Source organism: Tyto alba, unplaced genomic scaffold (genome assembly GCF_018691265.1).
Source record: "Tyto alba isolate M040663 unplaced genomic scaffold, T.alba_DEE_v4.0 Super-Scaffold_21, whole genome shotgun sequence".
Lineage (NCBI taxonomy): Eukaryota > Metazoa > Chordata > Aves > Strigiformes > Tytonidae > Tyto > Tyto alba.
In genome coordinates this window covers 9447629-9469268 of record NW_024881295.1, presented here as the reverse complement: position 1 = coordinate 9469268, position 21640 = coordinate 9447629, and the positions used below count along the sequence as shown (strand labels likewise).

The following is a 21640-nucleotide window of genomic DNA, read 5'->3' as shown; positions in this document are numbered from 1 at the left end:
AATATTCACTATTTTGTAATATAAAATTTTCATCATCTTTTCTCTTAGCTTGGTAAAAACTTGCTATTTTACAGAACTTATGAATGCTGCTCATCCACAGACATTCATGTTCCATGTTCTTTACAGTCTTTTTTTGTTTATTTGTCAATTAACCTTTTCCATCCTTTATGAAAACATGGTAAGCTACTCAGTCCTTGCTTACATGGGAATAATAGCTATTTATGCAGCTAGCCAACATGACCTAATGGTAACAATCTGGTGGGAGGCCATAATGCAAAAACATTAAACAAAAGCTTTCCAGGTCTTTAGCATTCATCTGTTTTTAAACAAGAGAAACCTCCATATCTTACATAACGATGAGACAACACGCTATCAAACTTCTGAAATAAGCTTCAGATAGTCTTATCAACATATGTTATACAGGGTTACGTAACAGAGATGTGTCTGTCATCCAGCCCCGTGACATCAGATGTCCCCATCCTAATCCACTGACACATGGAGCCTGCACATGCACCGTTATCAAGCAGAAAGAATAAAAGCTGAAAACAGGCTTGGCTCCATTATTCTCTTCCTGTTATTTGGGCATATGCAATGGAGCACAATTCAAAGACACCTGAATTCAAACTAGAAACACCACACAAATAGGAAGAGAGCTTTATACCCAGCCTAAGTAGCCCTGAAGACAGGAAAGTCTTATTGCTGACACCAGTGCACTGCTTGCAGAACATGACCTACTAACTCTGTCTCTGAGGGATCACTGCATCGTGTCTTGCTGTAAGATGCATGTCTCCCAGCTGTCACCATGGACCGATGTTCTAAGTAATGGATTCAATGCCAGAAATAACTATTTCTGGGTACACAACTATAACATACACCTGCACAGATGACCAACTCTAATGAGAAGAGAAAGGGAAAGAGAAAGGAGAGGAAAAGGAAAAGGAAAAGGAAAAGGAAAAGGAAAAGGAAAAGGAAAAGGAAAAGGAAAAGGAAAAGGAAAAGGAAAAGGAAAAGGAAAAGGAAAAGGAAAAGGAAAAGGAAAAGGAAAAGGAAAAGGAAAAGGAAAAGGAAAAGGAAAAGGAAAAGGAAAAGGAAAAGGAAAAGGGAAGAGAGAGAAGAGAAGAGAAGAGAAGAGAAGAGAAGAGAAGAGAAGAGAAGAGAAGAGAAGAGAAGAGAAGAGAAGAGAAGAGAAGAGAAGAGAAGAGAAGAGAAGAGAAGAGAAGAGAAGAGAAGAGAAGAGAAGAGAAGAGAAGAGAAGAGAAGAGAAGAGAAGAGAAGAGAAGAGAAGAGAAGAGAAGAGAAGAGAAGAGAAGAGAAGAGAAGAGAAGAGAAGAGAAGAGAAAAGAAAAGAAAAGAAAAGAAAAGAAAAGAAAAGAAAAGAAAAGAAAAGAAAAGAAAAGAAAAGAAAAGAAAAGAAAAGAAAAGAAAAGAAAAGAAAAGAAAAGAAAAGAAAAGAAAAGAAAAGAAAAGAAAAGAAAAGAAAAGAAAAGAAAAGAAAAGAAAAGAAAAGAAACAAATCTCTGCTGAATTTGGACTTCTAAGGATATAACACTGTCATGCTACAAGCAGCAATTTAGGTAAGTAAAGCAGCCTTTGGAAAGACATTCCCAGCAGCCAGTTTCCTGGAATAATGCTATACCCATCCACACCTGTTTAAATGCTTGCAGAACTTCCGCTCTCTGGCTGAAGTGCTTAAATAGCAGATGCAGAGCACCTGAGAGCAAAGGAGGGTAGTCATGCATGATGAGGTGAATGAGGACCCGCAGAAAAGTTCTGCCCCCTTCATCATCAAGCTGGACCGCATTCTTCTCTTTTCTGCAACAGAAGCAGGGAAAAGAGGACCAAATAAAGTAAAACAAACAAGAAAAAATAAAAGCTTTTTGACATAAATATGCCTGTACACACAATCTTCATTTGACAGAGCTCTTAAAACCAAATCAAATACACTGCAGGATGGAAACTATAAACATCACTTTAACATTTTTTTATAAGGATTACAGTCCTACAGTTATATGCTGTTGCAGCAATCTTGTAGCAGAATGGACACTATGGAATGAAAGTATGTATGAAATGTGTCAAATATTGTGATTAAAATCCATATTGCAAAAACATTCGTTTATGTCTTGGATAAGTTGTTCCAAGCTCATCCCCAACACAAATTAATTGAAGTAAACAGCATTTCATCAGAGATTAATCTGCTCCTTTCCTTTTCACTCCTCTTTTCAGCTGCTATTAAAATTTCATTTAAGAAAAAATAAGCTCAAAAATAGTGAGAACTGCCAAAAGCACCGTATTTCTGGAATCATATTCATAATCTGAAACGGCAGAAAGCAGATTTACACTTAACATATCAAAGCAGAAATAATATTTCCAAGAAAACATTCAGTCTCTCTGTTCATTTTAAAGATACAGATGCCAAGGGCTGTGTGTTGTTTTACATTATGGGAGTTCAGGGAGAGGACTGGAGGCATTGCTTGCACTAGTAAAGAATGAGAACGCATAAGGGACTGAGAGGGGAAAGACCAGAGTGCTCATATTGTGGATCCTTCTCCCTAGCTCCAAGAATAACTTTAAAGTCTATGGCCTTGTCTAAATGGAATTCATTTTTACTGGTATAATTATAATTATACCCATAAAATTCAACCAGTATAGTGATAATGGTAATAACCCTCCAGTGTGGATATTTTCTGTGCCCTTTTTTTTTTTTTTCCCACAGCGTAACTGAAATCACTTCCAAAACTCTGCAAGGATAACTTGTGGCCTACAGGCCTCTGGTGGTCCAGAAGATCACGGCAAGTGGTCCACAGTTGATTTGAGGAGTCATAAGAGATTATTGTTGACATAGCTTTATAAATAAGTTCAAACACAAGGTGTTGCAATGGCAACAGGTCATGTGGACTATGAGAAATACTAAGAGTCAACAGTAACCTACTGATCCAAGAAATCTGGGGCTACAGCCATAATGTATACCAGAAAAAGGTCTTTCTTTAAAAGCACCCATGTGAGGCATTAGAAGATAAATATTAAGCGTGGTTTAGCCCAATAGCCCTGTACACCATTCCCCAGCTGCCTTTGAGAGCATGACAGAAACTGTCTATCAACTTTCTTACAACTAAGAGGGTGGTCATTTCCAACCCACGGCCATCCATACCAACTGGGCTGTTTGCTTGTTTGAAATCCAGGTCTTTTCTGGCACTTTTTTGTCTACGTATAGGTTATGTAATAAGAAGCTGCCAAAGGAAGAGAAAGGGGTATGAAAATAAACACCACAGAATAAACACAGATTGTCCATAAGAAATACCAATGTGAACAAACATATACACAGAGAGGTAAAACTTCAGAGAATATACCTGCCAGCAAACATGGTTTCAGCCTGAGCTGCAATTTCATCTATGTCGGGAACAATTGCTGGAAAAAAAAAAAAATCAAAGTAAAAATAAAACCCAAAAAGCCAGTGATCATTGTTTAATCTGCGCAGCAAAATGAACTCTGTTCCTCTTTAAAGTAAATGTCATCAAGTGAAGGTCTAACTGAGCATTCCTCAGCTAGGCGCAATTCACTATCTGCAAGAGTAACATGGAAGAAAGAGGACATGGGGCAGAGCTAAATTGTGTATTAATGTTACTGAGAAAGGACCAAACTGTAGTGATGAACCAGAGCCCCGTGATGCCGGAAGCTGTACAAACCCCTATCAGTGACCCACAAATGATGCAGAATATGAAACTTCTATATTTCTTGTTAGATGAGCCAACCTCCAGAAAATAGACACATGAACTTTAGGATATTTACCATAAACCAATTCATTTACCCCACTGTCATTTTGCTTTAGAATAGCTTTAATATACCTTACTACTTAAGACTTTAGTACTCCTTAGCTGCCCCTCTGTTACACAGCACCTTCACTTAAAGCAATTCCGCCCTCCTGGCAGGTGGTCACACAGACAGCAGTCAGCCTCTTGAGCACTTCTGTGTGCACGGGAACACTCCCTGGGAAGCCACGCCATTCCCATACCACACTCGCCTCACTTAAATCTGTCCTCACGCAACCCCAACCATTTTTTTCATGATCTACCCGCCACTACGTCTGTCATCAAGCAGTATTTTGGGAAGAGTACAAATAAGAGAATAAATTGTCATCATGGGAAAAAGGAATCACATTTTTTTTTAGAGGAGGACGCCAGCAAAAACATTATTTTTATGGGATTCCTTGAAATTCTCATTCTTCCACAAGCTTTTCAACTTCAAGCAGCATGCATCTTTCTGATACAGTTGAGTTCATTGTTTGCAGCAGTCTACACAGAATTATTTTACATTGCAATACAATAGCGACATTTACCTGAGGCAATCCCTGGTGTGTCAGGCGGGGATGTTGTAGAGCAATCAACGTTTTCATTGTTTTCCCCAAACTCCCTCTTATAGATGGACAGCATGTAGGATATTCTATAGTCCAGTCTAACACTGAGAATAAACTACAAGAAAAAAAGTTTTAAATAAGACTTTTCTTCTGCCATTTGGTAACACGGGTTAGGATTTTTCTGCGGTGGAATGTACAGAGATACATGATTATTTTAAGCAAATTATTAAGCAAATTATCTTAAGTAAATATGTCCAACTATGAAAAAATAATCCATTACATTCATCAATTTTTTGTGATTTCTTTCTTCACTCTGACCATCCCAAGACACACTGAACTCTACCCTATCAACTGCTGAATACTAAGAAGCGGAGTGGATTTGTCCAGGGGCTCCAGCACTCTGCCTTGCCCTCATTGCCAGATCAGTACGTTCAAACCCATGGTGAAACCATATTCAGCTGGACTTCTAACGCCCCGTGAAGATAAGAAGTGGACTGGGGTTGAGAGTAAAGACGGCAGGCTGGAGGCTGCCCCCCTCAGATGCCCCCCCAGCCAAGGGCAGTGGTGCTGCAGGTAATGCCAGGCTCCCATGGAGTGAAGCACAAGGCTGGTGGTGTCTTCTGTTACGTTGCTAATGATCAGCTGGGGATGTGAGGAGTAAGGAGCATTTCCTTCATGAGCCGCTAGTGGTGTTGCCAGCACGTGGCCAAAAAAAGACCAAACCAAACCAACGTTTGGCTTTGCAAGCCACCACTGTAATGGTAGTGGAGATCCCCCCCTCACTCAATGCTCTGCTTTCCTTTAATTGTTGGTGCCTTTCGTTCCTCAGCTGTGAAATGAGAAACTCGTACAGGAAAAATCCTAATTCAAAGCTCAAAGTGCTGCATTTATATTGGAATAGTGAGGAAAATAACTAGGCTGGAAACATTAGTCCCAATTTAAGGACTGACACATTTACATCCAAAACTTCCACAACTGACTGCCCATCAACTGAGTTTCAGTGTTTCCCACACTTACACTCCTTGCCCACAGTAAATGCAAGCATACACTGAAACAGGTTTAAGACCAGTTAACATATTTTACAATCAGTGGGGATGAAAGCACATATGTTTAGTTACCAAGACTCAGGCGACAGGTGATGGCTTAGCAAATGGTGGAAACCTGTTTCTCTGATTTCTAGCTAAAGTCAGACAAGCCTCCCAGACCCAGAACACTGTAGTAAGATTTGACCAGGACTATACTATCTAAAGCAAATTAAATGCCAGTTTAAGTTTAAAATCTTCAAACAAAAAAGAAAAAAGGCAGGTTTATTTTCGTTCCATGATCAAGTTACCCCATAATTGTACATGCAAGATTTTTTAAAAATAAAAACTTCCCAAGTCCACGCATAGTCAACTAAGTCTATCAGGCCATCTGTTTAATTCAGGCTGATGGCAGAATGGAAACTATTAAGTAAAAAATGCCTTTACTTAAAGGAATAAGAGGATATGATGAGAATTACATTATTATAAACTGAAATATTTCTTAGAATGGAATAGTTTTAATCACCATTGTACTAGCTATACATGGTAATCCAATAAATCTAAAATATTCTTACCCGCCTTTTAGGGTAATAGCACAGTAATGAAAGGTAAAGTGATTTAAATTAATCTTCCTCCATTGCACATTAAACAAAACTGAATCATTTTGTATTTCTTGTGAACTAAAATCATACATACGCACATTTACTGTGATTTACCCGACATATGACAACTTGCTAATCTGCAGTAATTTGACCATGTGATTAAACCACAACTAACAAGCCACAGATTAAGTAACAAATTAGGATCTAACGCTCTCCAATCCTGGGTGCTCTCACACTGAACGTGCTGTGAAAAAGGAGAGGATGAAACAAAATGTGATTCTCTTGCCTGTGAGCAGCCAGGGAATGCACAGGACAAGGTTGGTGTCCTGGAATCATCCTCCTAGGCATCAACCAGTAGAGCAAGATAGTATGGAGAGAAACTCAGTCAAAAACCAAATGGAAGTGAAAAGCAATATACATGAATGGTATTATTTAAGTGATGTAACTTCATAGCACTGTCCGTTACCATAAGCCTTAAACTAAAGGAGCTCTGGAACCAAAGTATGCAGTATGAAGGATACTCTAACAATTGATAGGCTTTCAGATGACAAGTAATTAAGGTAATCTAAATCATTTATAAGCAGTCAAAACAAATGGAATCCTTCAAAAGTGACAATGGTACCAACAGATCTGCAGAATTTATAGAAAACACTGAAACATTCTTTCAGTGCCTAAGTATTGCAGAAACTGGGATTTGATATACAGAACAAATGTGTGCCATTTCACTTACTAATAGCACAAAATGAAAATTATCTCTCAGGAGGCATGCTAGTGTCACACAGCTTGTCAGTTCAGCTGGGAGAAAATCATAGCAGCCCACGGACTATTCTCAATCTAACAGTGGAATTCTGAAAAAGACTTCAAAAGTGTGTGGTCTCGCATGACCTCAGTGGTTCTATGTCCAATTCTGCCCTTCATCACACTACTGTAACAGAAGAGTCAAATAATAAAGTCAAGCAAGCTACCCCAGTGTAAAATGAGCGTTAATGAAACTAGAAACAGACACGCTGTCTTCAGAAAACATTAGTGAGGCAGACGAAAAGATAAGGTCTGCCTTTTCACAGTTATAGTGACAGAGTCTCTACAGCAAAAGTGAAGTAGGTGTAACAGAGTGAGGACGACAACTGTACAATCGCTCACACAAAGGAGTATTCTTCCTCACATCAAAGTGTTAATTTTACAATGATCAGCCCAACAAACAGTAAGAATGTAGGTAACAAAACTTGTCACTATGTGAATAAGTAAATAACTGTGAAATGACTGCTATGTAACGTTCCACAAATCATGATTACCTGCAAAATCTCAATGATTTTCAATTTGGTGTCCATTACAATCACATCTTCACTGTCTGAGGCACTGGCTTGCTTGCTTGGGTGAATGCTTGGCTGTACATCAGGGGAACTGATGGGAAATATAGATCCTCTGCTCAGCACCATTTGGGTCATCATCTCTCCTACGCCATGGATGGTCCTCATAACATTGTTTCCTATGCATTAAACAAAACCACATATATATTCGCCATTAGTAAGGCTTGCTTGCAAAGCTATGTATCGCACGTACACCCATGTTGTCAAATTCCTTTTACAGTCTTAACAGGCATATTGAAAAACAAGTCCTCAATTCCTGATCAAAACTCAGGAGAATTAATTCATTCAAATTAGTGGTTTAGGGACAAATTTTCTACAATGATTTTCCAGGAGATTGTTTCTTACAGGTCAACAGATGGAAAAGATGCTGAAGTATTTCCACAGCTCTGTTAACATGTTCAAGAAATCATGAAAAGTAGACCAAAAGAAATCTTAGCAGTTCACCTAGTCCATTCCTTTGTCTGAAGGTATATTATCTACATCTAAGACCATTTCTGAAAGAGGTTTGCTTAACCTATTTCTAAGAATATTTAAGCGTTGCATATACCACATTATACAGCATCCCTAGGCAAGCGATTCCAGTACTTGACTATGGTTATTGCTAGAAAACTTTTATTGGTATTTCATTTATATCACCTATTGCTGCAATTTATGCCCTTGCTTTGCTGACACACGGGAGGAGTTCATTTTCCATGCCTACTCCCACCAATATCTTCATCATGGTGACTGGACATAATATATGCGCCTGAAAGTAAGGTTGCTTGTGGCACTGCAGAAGCTGGAAGGAAACTATCCAAGTACCTTATATGTCACACTAAGAGAAAGTAAAGATTTGAGGCTGTGCAAGTCTGATCAATCTCTGCATGCAGTCCAAATAACAGGCCACAAACCAAAGCCAACTGAAACAGCTAGCCAACCATCCCCCTTCAAAAAAGTCCCAGGAGAATGTCAGGCCCTGATGGCTGTCCTGAAGGTCAAACTAGTATCTGTAATCACAGTGCCCTTCAGAGGTTATACCTGGGATAAAGAATTACTTTACACTCATGTGGCAAATACTTTATCCAGTCTAGTTGCAATAGTACCTATCAATGATGCCAGTTCAGCAAAATCTACCAAGAAATACCATCTGTTCTCATAGACTATACTGGTCTTTCTTCATAGTGAATTTTTATATGAAAAGTATCTCAGTAAATCAATTACTATCTTCTTCCAAAGGTGAGGAAAAGAAAGAATGAGAGTATCATGCTACCTGCCTACCTGAATTAGTTTCCTTTCGTGCAAAGCACAGATCTGCATGAATGGAGGAAGGGAAAGAAATGATAACATCTCTTCACAGAAAGAGTGCCAAGACCTAGACTACACCAAAGGCAAACAAAAGAATGGAGGAAATGTAGCTTTGCTGAGGTAAGCCTGAATAGTTCTTGCATGTCTTTTAGTACACTTTAATCACCATGCAGCTGACAAGTTTTACTCACACAGAAGAGACCCTCTTCCCACATAATCTGCTGTAAAAAGCCAAAGCTATATTTTATTTTGTTAGCAATATCCTCCTCTTATGCCCTTCTTTCTTCAATCCATAGAGCTCAAGTACTGCATGCAGGGAAAGAGGATGCCTTCAGCCCTGACTTTAAAAGGAAAACGCACAAAGAATTTGCTTTTTCAAAGTGGATGAGGCAGATTAGTGTCACGTTTGAGGTCCCATTCGGCATCCAGTCTGGTGTGCAATCACTCTGAATTGGTCTTTTGAAAATAATACTTTAAGTCCCTACAAAGGAGGGAAAAAAATGTACTTCTGACTTTGCATGATGTTAGGAAAAAAAAGCTAGAAGCCCAAATAAGGGCTAGATCCTCACATTAGGCAGACACAGAAAGTTCTCCTAACTGCTTATACCAGCATAAAGCAAACAAAATCATTCCAAATACCCTTCTTGCTGCAAAATTAAAACGGTGCATTTTCCTTTCAAATCAAATAAAACAACTAGGGAATAACACAGTATGGATCTCTCTCTCTCTCCCTTTAGTCCCTTCACGACTAAAGTCCACTCCGTGTAAACTTAACAAAAAAGGTAGCATCTTTTGGACAAGAAGTCAGACAATGACTTGGGTGGACCTCATGTTCTTGGAGAAAGAAAGCTGGGATTTAGCCTAGAGCATACATCTCGCTTATTTCTCAGCTGTCACTGGGGTGCTGCACAGGCACCACAGGGAATGGGAGTCCACTCTCTTTGTGACCAAGGAATTAGTCACTCTCTCTGCATTTCAAGACCACCTCCATAAATGAGACAACTAGTTTCTCCACCTCTAAAATGGACAGTGAGAGGCCTGATATAACAAAGAGTAGGAGGCGCTCAGCTACTTTGATGATACAGTCCATAAAAGCATCTAGGAAGTAAAAAGAAATTAGATGACTGCTGTCCTTTCCCCTTACTCACAGAACACCAGTGGTAAAAGGTGGTACAAACCAGTGAGCAGTTGTTATGAAGCTGCTTCCCAACAGCATCAGTAATGAGCATAAACCCTCTGTCCACAACATTCCTTTACTCTTGACCTTCATGAGGCTGATCTAAACAGCTAGAGGCAGGAAAGCAAAGGAGGATTAAGGTGGTACTTATTATCACTGCCATTTCAAATTGTATTTCATTAATGCATAGGAAAGGATTTTAGTGAGAGAAAAATCTACTTAATCCAGTTTGGTATTTACAGCTGAAATGAGTAGCGACTTAATACTGCATTGTTTCTGTCAGTAACAGCAGTGAGACAAGATGTCGTGGGTGAACCCATCTCGGAAAACTTTTTAACTAACTGCCTGGTGCTGACTATTATTTTCAATTACCTCAGAGCAGGCTTGGGGAGAATATTCCCAGAGTGAAAATAATATAGCAAATGAAGCAATTCAGCATTTTTTTTCAGGAAAGGTATTTTAACAACTGTGTTTTGTAGGGTGCTGATGAAATGTGACCATCTCTTAGGACTAGACAGCAGTCAACCAGCACATTCATACATGGCAATGAAGCAGCTGACTGTATCTCAACACTGGGAAGAACTACTCTATCCTTCGACAGAAGCCATGATGATCATTCACGTGCAGTAGCTTCTCTTTCAAAAAATCCCCCAGTAATCAGCACTCATGGTGCTCAGTGTTATCTGTCCAGCCTTGGAAGTCTAGACCATGTTAAGCATGGATTTAAATCTGTCACTCACAAACATCAGGGGCCAGCAGCAGTCTTGCTAGTGAGTTGTTTCTTCTTACTATGCTTTTGTGTTTTCTTGGCTTTAATAGTTATCTCAGCAGGAAAGGGTATGAGTCTCTGAGGTAAGGCATGCAGAAAGGTTACTGCGGCTTAAAAAGTGACTGACTGCATGTCAGCTAAGCCTGCAACAATGCAAGACAAAATACACTGGCTCAATAAAAGAGATTTAAGTTCTTAGTACATATGCACACAGTGACTAAAATAACAGAGCTCTGATCTTAGTTACAGCACCAAAGTGCTTCCTGAATACCAATGCCCAAGAAAAAATTAACTTTCTGCTGCAGGTAGTTAACTGAGCTAAATCAGGAGACATAGCAAGTAGATGTGAACCCTGATTACTTTTGTGTGCACTTTGCTAGAGATAAGTGAAGAGAAGCCTGAGCTGTGCTTTCATACAGTACTGCCATCCTTAACCTGCTGACCTCCATCATTTGTTGTCTTCTTTGAGGTCAAGGTATTAACATTTATATATGGCTGAGAAGAGGGGCAGGGAGAGAATGGTCATTGCAATGTTGTATGGTGCTATTGTGTGCAGCCAACCACTTCTCTCATCAGCAAACTGCTGCAAAAGTGCTTGGAGCTGTGACTGGCCAACAGAGGAAAAGAATGCAAGGCAATATCCATGAACCTTCTCCTGTTTTTCCAACTTTCCCTTCCTCACCCCAGTTCTTCCTCTCTGTTCCTCCCTCTGCCAAGAAAAGTCAGATGCCAAGAACCTTCCATAAGCAGTGGACCCATCAGAAATGCCTCCTGCTGAATATATGGTCTCACAAGGCTAGCCAATGGAAGACTGAAATTACTGTATGTGCAAGTGGTAAAGGATCTGCAGATTGACAGGCACTGAAAGAATAGGAAAGAAGAGAATGCTTGTCATGTTTGGAGAAGACAACTGTGCATCTCCTTTTTATTACAATGATCACAACTTCCTAATGAATATCAGTTTCTCTCACGAAACTGTAGCACATAATCTCATAGAATTTGGCACAATTGGCAACACAGCGACCTCTCTGAGAAGAAAGATTTTTCAGAGAGTGGGTAATTTGACACTTCATTTCCTACATAAACATATTTTCTTGTTAAGTCATTTACTGGTTGCAAAAATTCTAAAAGCAGAATATAAAAGTAAACAACAATCTGCTATGTAATACAGTATGGGTGGTAAGTGACAAAATACCATATTCAGAAAGAAAAACAACTGTCAAAGGCAGCTGGCAACTCATGCCTTTTCTTCAAATTGTTCCTAGCCAAGTGCTATGCAGCATCCTCAGCTGGTTCTCCAATACACACAGCATTTCAGGTATTTCACAAACAGGGCAGAGAACCGTGTGGTAGCTGAAAGTGAATGCGCATGAGACAGACTCAAAGGCCAGCAGATACCCTTACGGCGAGCAGCCCACTACTCCATAGACAGCCCACCAAGAAACTGACTGGCAGCCTTTTTATTTAAAAATTAACTATATACACCTGATCTGGTCCCCAGCTGCCACAGAAGGACAGAGTCTGCTCTTACTAAGGTTGTTGTCCAGTCTTCCTCAACACAGATATAGGAAAGATGGATGACTAGGACTCAATTTTCAAAACTGCCTAGCCAATTTTAGTTCAAATAGTTTTCCACAGTGATCAGCTCCCTACTCAGAAATGTAAAAAGTGCCTGTATTTTCAAAAGGATTTTAACACCCAGCAGCTCTCATTAGGGACTGGAGAAGCTGGATGCTCAAAGTTTCTGGAAACTAAACTCCTAAATAGGAGCTGACATATGATGGGTTCTTCAAGAAACCTGGTACTTAATGATCAGAAAAGACAAATGTATATGCAGCAGCCACTGCTCCAACAAATTCCATTAACCTGTACATAAAAGCCCAGTATGTTCTTCAATTTTGCTTGGGGGGGGGGGGGGGGGAGAGGGGGAAGGGAAGGGAGGGAGACAAATCAATGGTTTTGCAAAAATCTCTCATTTCTTGCATTGTCTCTGTAATTAAGTTACAGAGACTGCCCTGTGATGTCATCAAACCTGAGCATGCTTTTGACTAGGACACTTGACTTCAACTTCTTCCAAACACCTCCTAGAAAATACTTCCCCTTCCAATGTAGCAGGGCACAAGCCAGACAGCATGTGCTACCAACATACTTAGCTCCTCCTTGACATCCCAGCTTCTTTCACCACAGCCCTTCAGGCCTCCTTCCCCATCTACAACCCAGTGAAGTCCCAAAACCTTCTCAGTCCTCCTCAGCCACTCTCATTTTTCCTGTGAAATTAACTTTTACCAATTGTAGCCATGGTGGGGCAAACCTGAATTTTGCCAGTGCGCTGCTGAAGCTTTAGGCTGTTTTCCAAGCTCACTGCTACATTAGGAGGCATCTGGCATGTTGCTGAAAGTCCTAAACTTTTACCATCATCAAAGTCAGTTTCAGCAAAACTGACTTTGTCTCACCCATGCCTCAGTGTAGGTGCATTCAACCAGGTTTTCAGACAGTACTTATAACAGCAAGTCGCTTTGCCGATGACTGCTGAGACAGGAACCTTGACTCCAAACGGCCCTGACTTTGTGGATTTCAGTGAGACCTATACTATTGATCCACCATCAGCTTCTTAAAAGTTTCAGTGCCATCTTAAAGCATGCAGCACTGCCAACCCTTGGGGACCCTCTGATAGGGAACCATATGCGCAGAAATGTCTAGTTACCAAGGGCTAAATTAAAAATCCAATGGCAGCTTTAGCTCTACGTTTCTTTGCCTTTGTTGATTTGGCTACATTGCTTCACGCAATTTAATTTTTCTGTGTGAAAAGTTATAGCCATTTTTAAGACATATAATAACAACACTTCAGTACCTAAAGGAACACATTTTATTTCAAACCCTTTAGAGCTATATATTATTTGCTAGAAGCATTAAGCCTTACAGCTCTGTTTGTGAAAGAGGTATTAATTTTTACAGGTTTTCTACAGAATTTGCTCATAAAGACTGCAGAACCTACCATAAACAGGCCAAGAACCACACTTTATTTCTTCATTAAACCATTCTTCATCGCTCAATAACTAGCTGACCTCAGGTAAGCCTCACAGAAAACCTAATACATGACATTAAGGGCAGAAGGTGAGGTCACTTCTACATTTTATACAGCCCTCATAAATAATGAGGCAAAACAAAAAACCTCCACAATATGCAAAGCACAACCCCTCGAGTGAATCTGGCCACCTCAGGCTCCACTTACCTACAGTATACCCACAAGTCCTCCCTTACTGCATACAAACTCACTGCTGCCCAGCCATGATACAAATCCACCAGACATCACTTTGTCCTGACATTCTGCAGGTTCTGTTGATGTTGCCTATCCCCAAAACCACAAAGCAGTGTCAAAATCTACAGCTTTCATGACATGGACATCATACAAAGGAAAAAATACATACATCAACATGTTGGCCTTGAAGGTAGAAAGCATCATGGGAATCAAGTATTCTAGCCAAGTTACATCTATGAAATAGATATTGATTCCTAGAAGAACAATGGTCTCTAGAATCACATTAATGCACAGGTCTCATGATGACGGAAAGAATAAGGAAGAAAGAGAAATGGTCCATGCCAGAGAATTAAACTCTCAGAGTGACCTCCCCTTCAGTCTGACAGTATTTTGCACTGAACAGCAGTTGCTTCGTTATAGACATCTGTGACTAACACAGCTAACTTTCCTAAGGGTTAAATCTTTTTTTCTCTTGTAACCCTTTTTTTTTTTTTTCGTAAACTGCTGGCATAAATTATTGCTCCAGTCTGCCAGGCAGCCACTGCCTCATTAGCTCTGCTAATCAAAGTACGCCTCAAGAAGATATTTCAAATTGTTAACTAGACAAAAGAGCAGCTAACAGACATGGATGCAGGGCTCAGAAAAAAATATAGTAGTTTCTAATAGTCCTGGATGAAATAAGGTCCTTCTTGGTCACAGATGACCCACAGGCATAATGAAATGGCAGGTCCAACCTTGTTCTCAACCCTTTTCTGGTAGTGGTCTCACTGGTGTTTCTAAGCAGTGTGCATCTCTACTTGCAGCCAAGAGGGCTGGAAGAAAATTCTACCTATCTTCTTGCTCAGTTGAAGCTGAGAGGCTAAGCAGACTGCCAGGATGTATCAAAGGGACAAACAACTGGACAAGAACACCCTGACACACTGATATACAAGCACCCCTTTGCAGAGAGATGGCAGCTCACCAGTGCTTAAGTCTTCAGGAGAGAGCAGGGGCTTCCCCATTCTGACCCCCACCAGGGTCGAATCCTTTGGGGTACATCACAACAAAGCAGCAAGCTTGCAGCATGACACAGTTTCATTATATATTTTCAGAGAAATGTTCCACAGTCTCAGGACACCTGTGGACAGATCTTCAGTCCCTTCAGTCTACAGGAGGGATGGTACCAAGCTAAATACCCAGACATGATGTGAAGGAGCTGGGATATCTGGCTACCGGTTTGAATAGGTAAAAGAAGGCATCTGTTGAGCCAGTCATGAACAACACATTTCGTGTGAGAATCACTGAGGCAGGAGCAATTGGAGATTATTATAGGTAGTTTTTAAAACCTGTTTTTCAAAAAGACTGAGTATAGCCTTCCTTTGTGGAAGCGAAGGGAACTGAAAGACTCTAACTAATGTTAGCGGACACTGGCTCAGGAAAATTGTAGCCATTTACATAGATCTCCTGAGGGAAAGACATACTCTGCAGATAACCCAGGTCTGTATCACCAAGGGCTTTTTCAAAATGATGCCCAGCACTGTGAAATGCATCCCAAGATATATGCAGCTTAAATTCAAGGATGTATTTCCTTGCATGTCATTATTCTCATTCCCAAACAACATTAACTAAATAACACTGAGCTCCATGTCATTTCATCTTTCAGACCTGACATATGCTGCAGCTGAATGGTTTGACTAAAATCAACTATTTGAAAGATCAAATCACACCTAGAGAAAGATGTGCATTTTAATTCACAGAGAATAAATAACCAGTATTGGACAAGGCAGATTAGCTCCTGAATCTGGAATGATACAGCAGGGTGCACTTATTAGGAGAGCAGTGACTTTACCTTTTAATTAAAACTGCAAGAGATTATAATGTTCTTGAAAGGTGCCAGAATGACAGCACTATTAAATGAAGTCCTCACTTTCTCCTTAAGAAAAATTGCCATTTTAGGATATAGGTAGTATATTTTGTAAACCCCATATTTTTTAGAATTTGAAAGGGGAAAAAAGAAACAGAAAAAAGCTTCAAATAACCTCAGAAAATGTTTCAAAGTTAAGAAACTCTGATTTTAAAATAAGAAGTTGGCTGCAACTTTTTCAAGTAAATTAATTTTTAGGATGTAATCTAGGTAAGAAGCATTTCCAAAAATATACATATTTTCTTTTTCCAGGGTCCTATCTCACAAATGTTTCTAGCCAACTTTCCCCAATCTGTTGTCGTCAAATAAGGTCACACCTGAAAACTACATGCACACTAATTTAATTCTGGTTAAAGTAACTGACAGTGGCATTAAAATCAAGCTTTTTAAAGGAAGTAAGGCATAACATTTGCAATAACATAAGGATCTTTTCAGAATCTTTGCAGAACCAAGATAGAGAAACTCACACACAACATCAAGGACTACCTCAGCCTTGAAGGTGACTCAAAATTTAAGCAAATGATGGAAAAGGACATCTTGAGGTAAAAGGTTAATTAAGTCTTCAGGCAACTTCCACCTAAGCCTAAAAATACATCCCATTTTGCAGATTTGCTTCAACAGTTCAACACTTGTCATATATACTTCCTTACTTAGCAAGTAGTTTTACCGAAATAAGTGGGTCTATTTAAGAAATAAATATTAAACAGGGAAGAAGACTCCAGATTGGTGCTGTAAATTTGGTTGTTTCAATTTTGAGGTGCACAACTCCAGGCAGGCTTCCCACAACCAAGATCCACCTCATTCTTCCACCTGCCATTAATGTATTTCTACTCATTCCCAAAATCCTGACTAGTTTTCACGATGTGGAGCAGTGGCGAAACCAGTAAAGAGCCAAGCTCACCAGTTCTCTACAACTTCACATTATAGGAATCAAATGCTGGAAGCTTTTGTTGCTACTGACCTGGAACAAATCAATGTCAGTAATGGAAAAGCAATATACCCTATCTGTTCCCAAATTTATTCAGCACCAAGTTTCCCATAGAAATCAATACCTTTTAACAAAACTAAAATGCAAGACCTATCATGTAAAATAAATAGATCCTGCCCAAAATTCTTAACTTTTAGAGCTGCCACCTTGGATCTACTACAGCTGCAGAATAGGAATCACATGACTTTTCCAGTTGATCAAACCTCTTGCCAAGTCACTTGTTCTAGAACCTGAAAATCAACTGCATTTCTGAACAGGCATAATTATTGACAAAATACTACTGTTAAATATCCATTTAATATTAATCTATGTAAATTTGAAATAAGATAATGATGAAAATTAAAATATACAGAGCCCAAGCTGGTATTCAGTAGCACTGTCCTACATTAGAGTTACAGGATCAGGCCCCTAGTGCTTGATAAAATTTAAACACATTTTTTATATCATTAAACCGTCAGTCCCAGGCATCATGGTTGGCTTTCAGTTTTTGTCAAAACTGGGTTGCAGAGCTACACTTCAAAGCTCTAAGCTCAAAGTATGAAACATGTGCTCTTACTGAATTCAAGCTAATGCCTAGACATTTATGATCACTGACTGGATGGATTAAAAAAAAAAAACCACAAAAAGTCACCACAACTTTTATAATCTCCAAAACTAGTAATTTATTTCCACACATTCAGAGTATATATACAAAATCACAACAGATACAACCTTAACTTTTTTTTTTTTTTCTATTAAAAAAAAGAACATCAATGTAATGAGTTTTGCAACTCAGGGAAGCTAACTTTCCGTAAGAAAGAAGCTGTGTAAACCTGCACATTGCTAGAGCAATAATGTGTTGGAGGGACACCTACCTGCAATACTCTGCATTCGAAGGTATGATATGAACGTTGCAAGTATTGGACCTGCCAGAGAGGATGCTGTGTAGTGAGGCCCTTACTGAAGTCTGGAGAGATATGGGAGAGCAGAGTCTGATCTCCTCTAAAGGCAGGAAGAAGCCACCGTCACCCCTAACTGACTGGAGGGAGGACTCCCACTATCCTGAACAAAGGCAGGGAACAATCCTTCTGTCTGTATTTTATGGAAGTTATGAATAAGAAAGCACTTTCTGAAAAGCTCAATGGACCATCCTGATTTTAGAAAACGCCAACACATTTTCAAAAACCACAAAAAAACAGGCTGAGTTACTTCCTATTGTAATCCTTTTTACTTAATAGCCTAAGAGAACAGTATTATAAGTTAAAGGGGACAACAAAAAGCCAAGACAGGTAACTGATAAAACAACGAACATGTTCTCAGCAACTCAGTTTTATGACAGAGAAGATATCTGTGTAAAAGGAGAAGGGGAACCTTTGATGTACAATCTTACAAGTACTATAAAATTGAAAAACAGTGTATACCCACAGCTTTCCCTGGTGAACAATCCTTACTGCCAGAGTGAAGGGGGACCTAGATGAAATTCTGGAGAACAATTTCTCTCTTGGCCTGTTCATCCCTCAGGATCCCTAGCGGATCCTGGACAAGGTGGATCCAGACTCCACAGGACCTAGGTAACATCAGTACTCTTGGGGTCAAACTCGTTTGGGTAGAAGTGAGTGCATAAGATGCAAAATACTGTAGAATCAGACCCCCTGGTCTTTCCCCTTCCCCCAGAACATAAAAAAAGGACAAGAACATCATTAAGACACAATATCATCTCATACACTGTTCCAGCAACTCTAATACTGCAAGGTCTCCCTGTCAAACAGACTCAAGGCCAGTCTCAAGCAGAGACTCACTTATCCTTAGCATCACCTACAGGCCAACACATGCAGAGGCACAGAAGTTCCAGCCTACCACCACCACTCAGACAGAAAACAAGCTCTTCCTGCACCTTACTGTGGGCTCAAGCGCAAGTTCCTGAAGTCTGAAAAGACTGGACACAGAAGCAGCCAGCTATGCTACAGCACAAGCCAGCAAATCCCCAGAGCTCAACTCTTTCTAGCTCAGTGTGGACACATCGCTCCTCAGCTACAGCTAAGTGATACCTAGCAAGGCAGAGAGCACACAAGCACATCACGGGCTCTGTGTGTTTGGGGCCTTGCTCAAACCTTCTCATTACCTTATAGCAAAGACACAATCAGGATGCAAGTGTAAGACAACCACAGGAGTGGTTTTAAAGTACTGCTACCTGATAAATGTTACCTGACACAAAACAAACAAACAAACAAACAAAACAAAACAAAACAAAACAAAAAAAAACGCAGAAGGGAAAGGAAAAAAAGATTGGAGCCAAATACTCAGTTGGCACAAACTCTCACAGCCCTGGAAACTAGAGTAACTTATGCCAGACAAACTCCTGCCCTTATGGTCTGATTCATGCCTCACCAGCAAGCTTCCACATGAAACAAAGATAGGCAGAAGTTATGAACAGTTGACATTTCAGCCGCAGCAGTTGTCTCCAGAACATCAGCAACTACAGTACCTGGTGCTTTCTTCCTGAGCTCCCTTCTCTAATCTTAATCTGCAATTAAAGTTAATGCTGACTGGGTTTTGTGTGCTTTTTCTTGATGAAAAGTACTGCCCTGTTTTGCTTGAGTAATATGTTTTTCAGACATGAAATAGAACTTCATACCTGAAGAACCTATGAGCTGTGTGCTCAAAAACAGGGAATAGGAATTACGAAACTGCTTAAATTGCTTTCAAATTATGCATCTTTGTGATATATGCATCTTCATAGTCGAATGCTGCCCATGGGTAGGTAAGTATGCATTTCCAGAGAAACAAGAAGGAATGGTAAGATGGTTGGACATAGCAGTTAAACATTCAGGATCATTCTGTCTCAACTGCAAAGTGAATGCACAGTTTATGTGGTTTATGACCTGTCAATCAGAAAAGAAGAGAGAGGCTGAAGATATGACCATCCATAGATGGGCATCCTTTTCTTTTGTCAGACTGTAGAAAGCCTCTCCTACAAGTCTTACAGCTATTTCAATGTAAGAATACCTGTCTCTGCACAGCAAAATTTCAATACCTATTTTTAAGCCTAGACAGCACAGCCAATATCTTTATCTCTGATCCCCCTTTAGATGTCAGACACAACTGACAACAGTCTGAGCTAGCAAAAAACCCTCCCTAAAGCAATGGGCTTTCTAGCCATATAGTTACCAGGAAAAAGGGGAAAAAAACACAAACCAACCCACAGATCATTTCCAAAAGAACTTCAGTGGATTGTCACATCCTGACCCGAACTGGTCGAGTGTTTAAAAGATAAACGTCCATAGAGAAAACTACAGTCAAGAAAGAAGTTTAAAGAATCTGTATAAAGGCCAAAGCTAATCTAAGACACACAACAAAATCCCACCTTTGTTCTGTGCCTTTTTTGCTGAAAGAATGTGAGACAAAAACAGATGTGTGACAAAAGTTTCCAACAAGGCTCCAGTCAATGGTTGAGTGTTACTAACAAAGCTACTGAGTTTCCATTTGCATGGTGGTGACATTTTCTGCATTCCTTCACACTCACTTATTTCAGAGTAAATTCATTAACTTGCATGGAATTTCTTTGGAAATTAGTATAACTGAGAGTAGGTCTGTTTGCACTTCATGGGCAATTCTTTTCTCTCCTATATATCCTGAAAGAAAATCCTTCAATAGCAATAAAGGGGATTAAGATGAGACATAATTTTATGGGTAATGAAGGTTAGCAAAAACATTGAATGAGATGTGTAATCAGGATTAAATACTTGAGGAGAGAGACAGCGAAACAGAAGAACCACATCTGCGTGTTCCATCTTGCCAATATGCCAAGATTGTTTCTGGAGTGAAACTGTGTCCAGAGCCATTTAAGAAGACAGTCTGCAATGCAGTATTTCGGGAACAAAAATGGGAAACATAATTCCAAGTGTCTGAACATACAGTCTTTCTCTAGAGCTGTGGAGAGACTGCAGCCAGCTATAGCATTCCTTAGTGTGCACAGCATCGCAGGCAAGACTTCCAGGGGCTTTCAGTAAAGTGTACTGACAGTGATGGAGGAAAGATCAAGAGAACCAACCATAATACTTCTTGGCTTGGAGATGACAATGACAGTCCACACTTCTCCAGAGTGTGTGAACCTCAAAGAAGAAAAAAGTTATGAAGGATGGCACACTCACGCAGGGCATCTGTAGGAGTGACTGAGCAAAATGATGATTAGGAAAACTCAAGGCTGTGCTGTGGGCCAGCTGGCAGTGCAATGACACTTACACCAGCCACATATTAAAATAGAATTTGCCATCAGTCAGTATCCTGAACCCTCAGCCCACATGACTGTCACATCTCCCTTCTGCACACACAGAAAAACTAAACTGCTAAGTTTCAGCACCTTCCTGGCATGCCCATTTTTCAACCCAGTTTTAAGTCATGGTAGAAAAGCCAGTGCGACATGCAATATTGCCCTAGTGTTGTCAGACAGGCACCCTGGTCTGAGTTAAAAAAAGGATATTCTGAACTGACAAACACATGCAGAAGACGACCTCATCTGGACTTCAATCTGTTGCTTCTGAAGTTGTGGGACCAGTAACATCTTATTCTCCCTTGAAGTGAAATGCTAAGGCAACTAATAAACACTTGTGCCACATACGAGCCATCATAATCGCTCTGCCCAGGCAAACACTACCTGCACTTGCTTGGGATGTTCAGCACATGGGACACTGAGGCTTAAATCCAGATCTGAAAGTTGAATTCCAAACAAGCAAAGGATTAGCAGCACCAGCACTGTCACCACAAGTCGTGAAGGCTGCAGCTCTGTTCAGAAAGGTTCGTTTTTAGCTGACCATCTTAATGTATCCTGCAATACATTCCTGTAGGTAGGTTTATGTGTGAATAAAGAACTTTGAAAGATCAATGAGAGATTCCATAAATTATCTTGAACTTAAATAATGAATTACACACTGGAATAAGT

General features: G+C 39.9%; 1 protein-coding gene across 1 annotated transcript in view; it reads right to left on the bottom strand.

Moving 5' to 3' along the window:
- The window catches only part of ITPR2 (inositol 1,4,5-trisphosphate receptor type 2), a 272128-nt gene that overhangs the window by 159487 nt on the left and 91001 nt on the right, over positions 1-21640 (bottom strand). Inside the window, 4 exon segments of the mRNA XM_042795147.1 lie at positions 1647-1812; positions 3348-3405; positions 4334-4466; positions 7268-7461. Coding sequence (XP_042651081.1) covers positions 1647-1812; positions 3348-3405; positions 4334-4466; positions 7268-7461 — 551 coding nt within the window.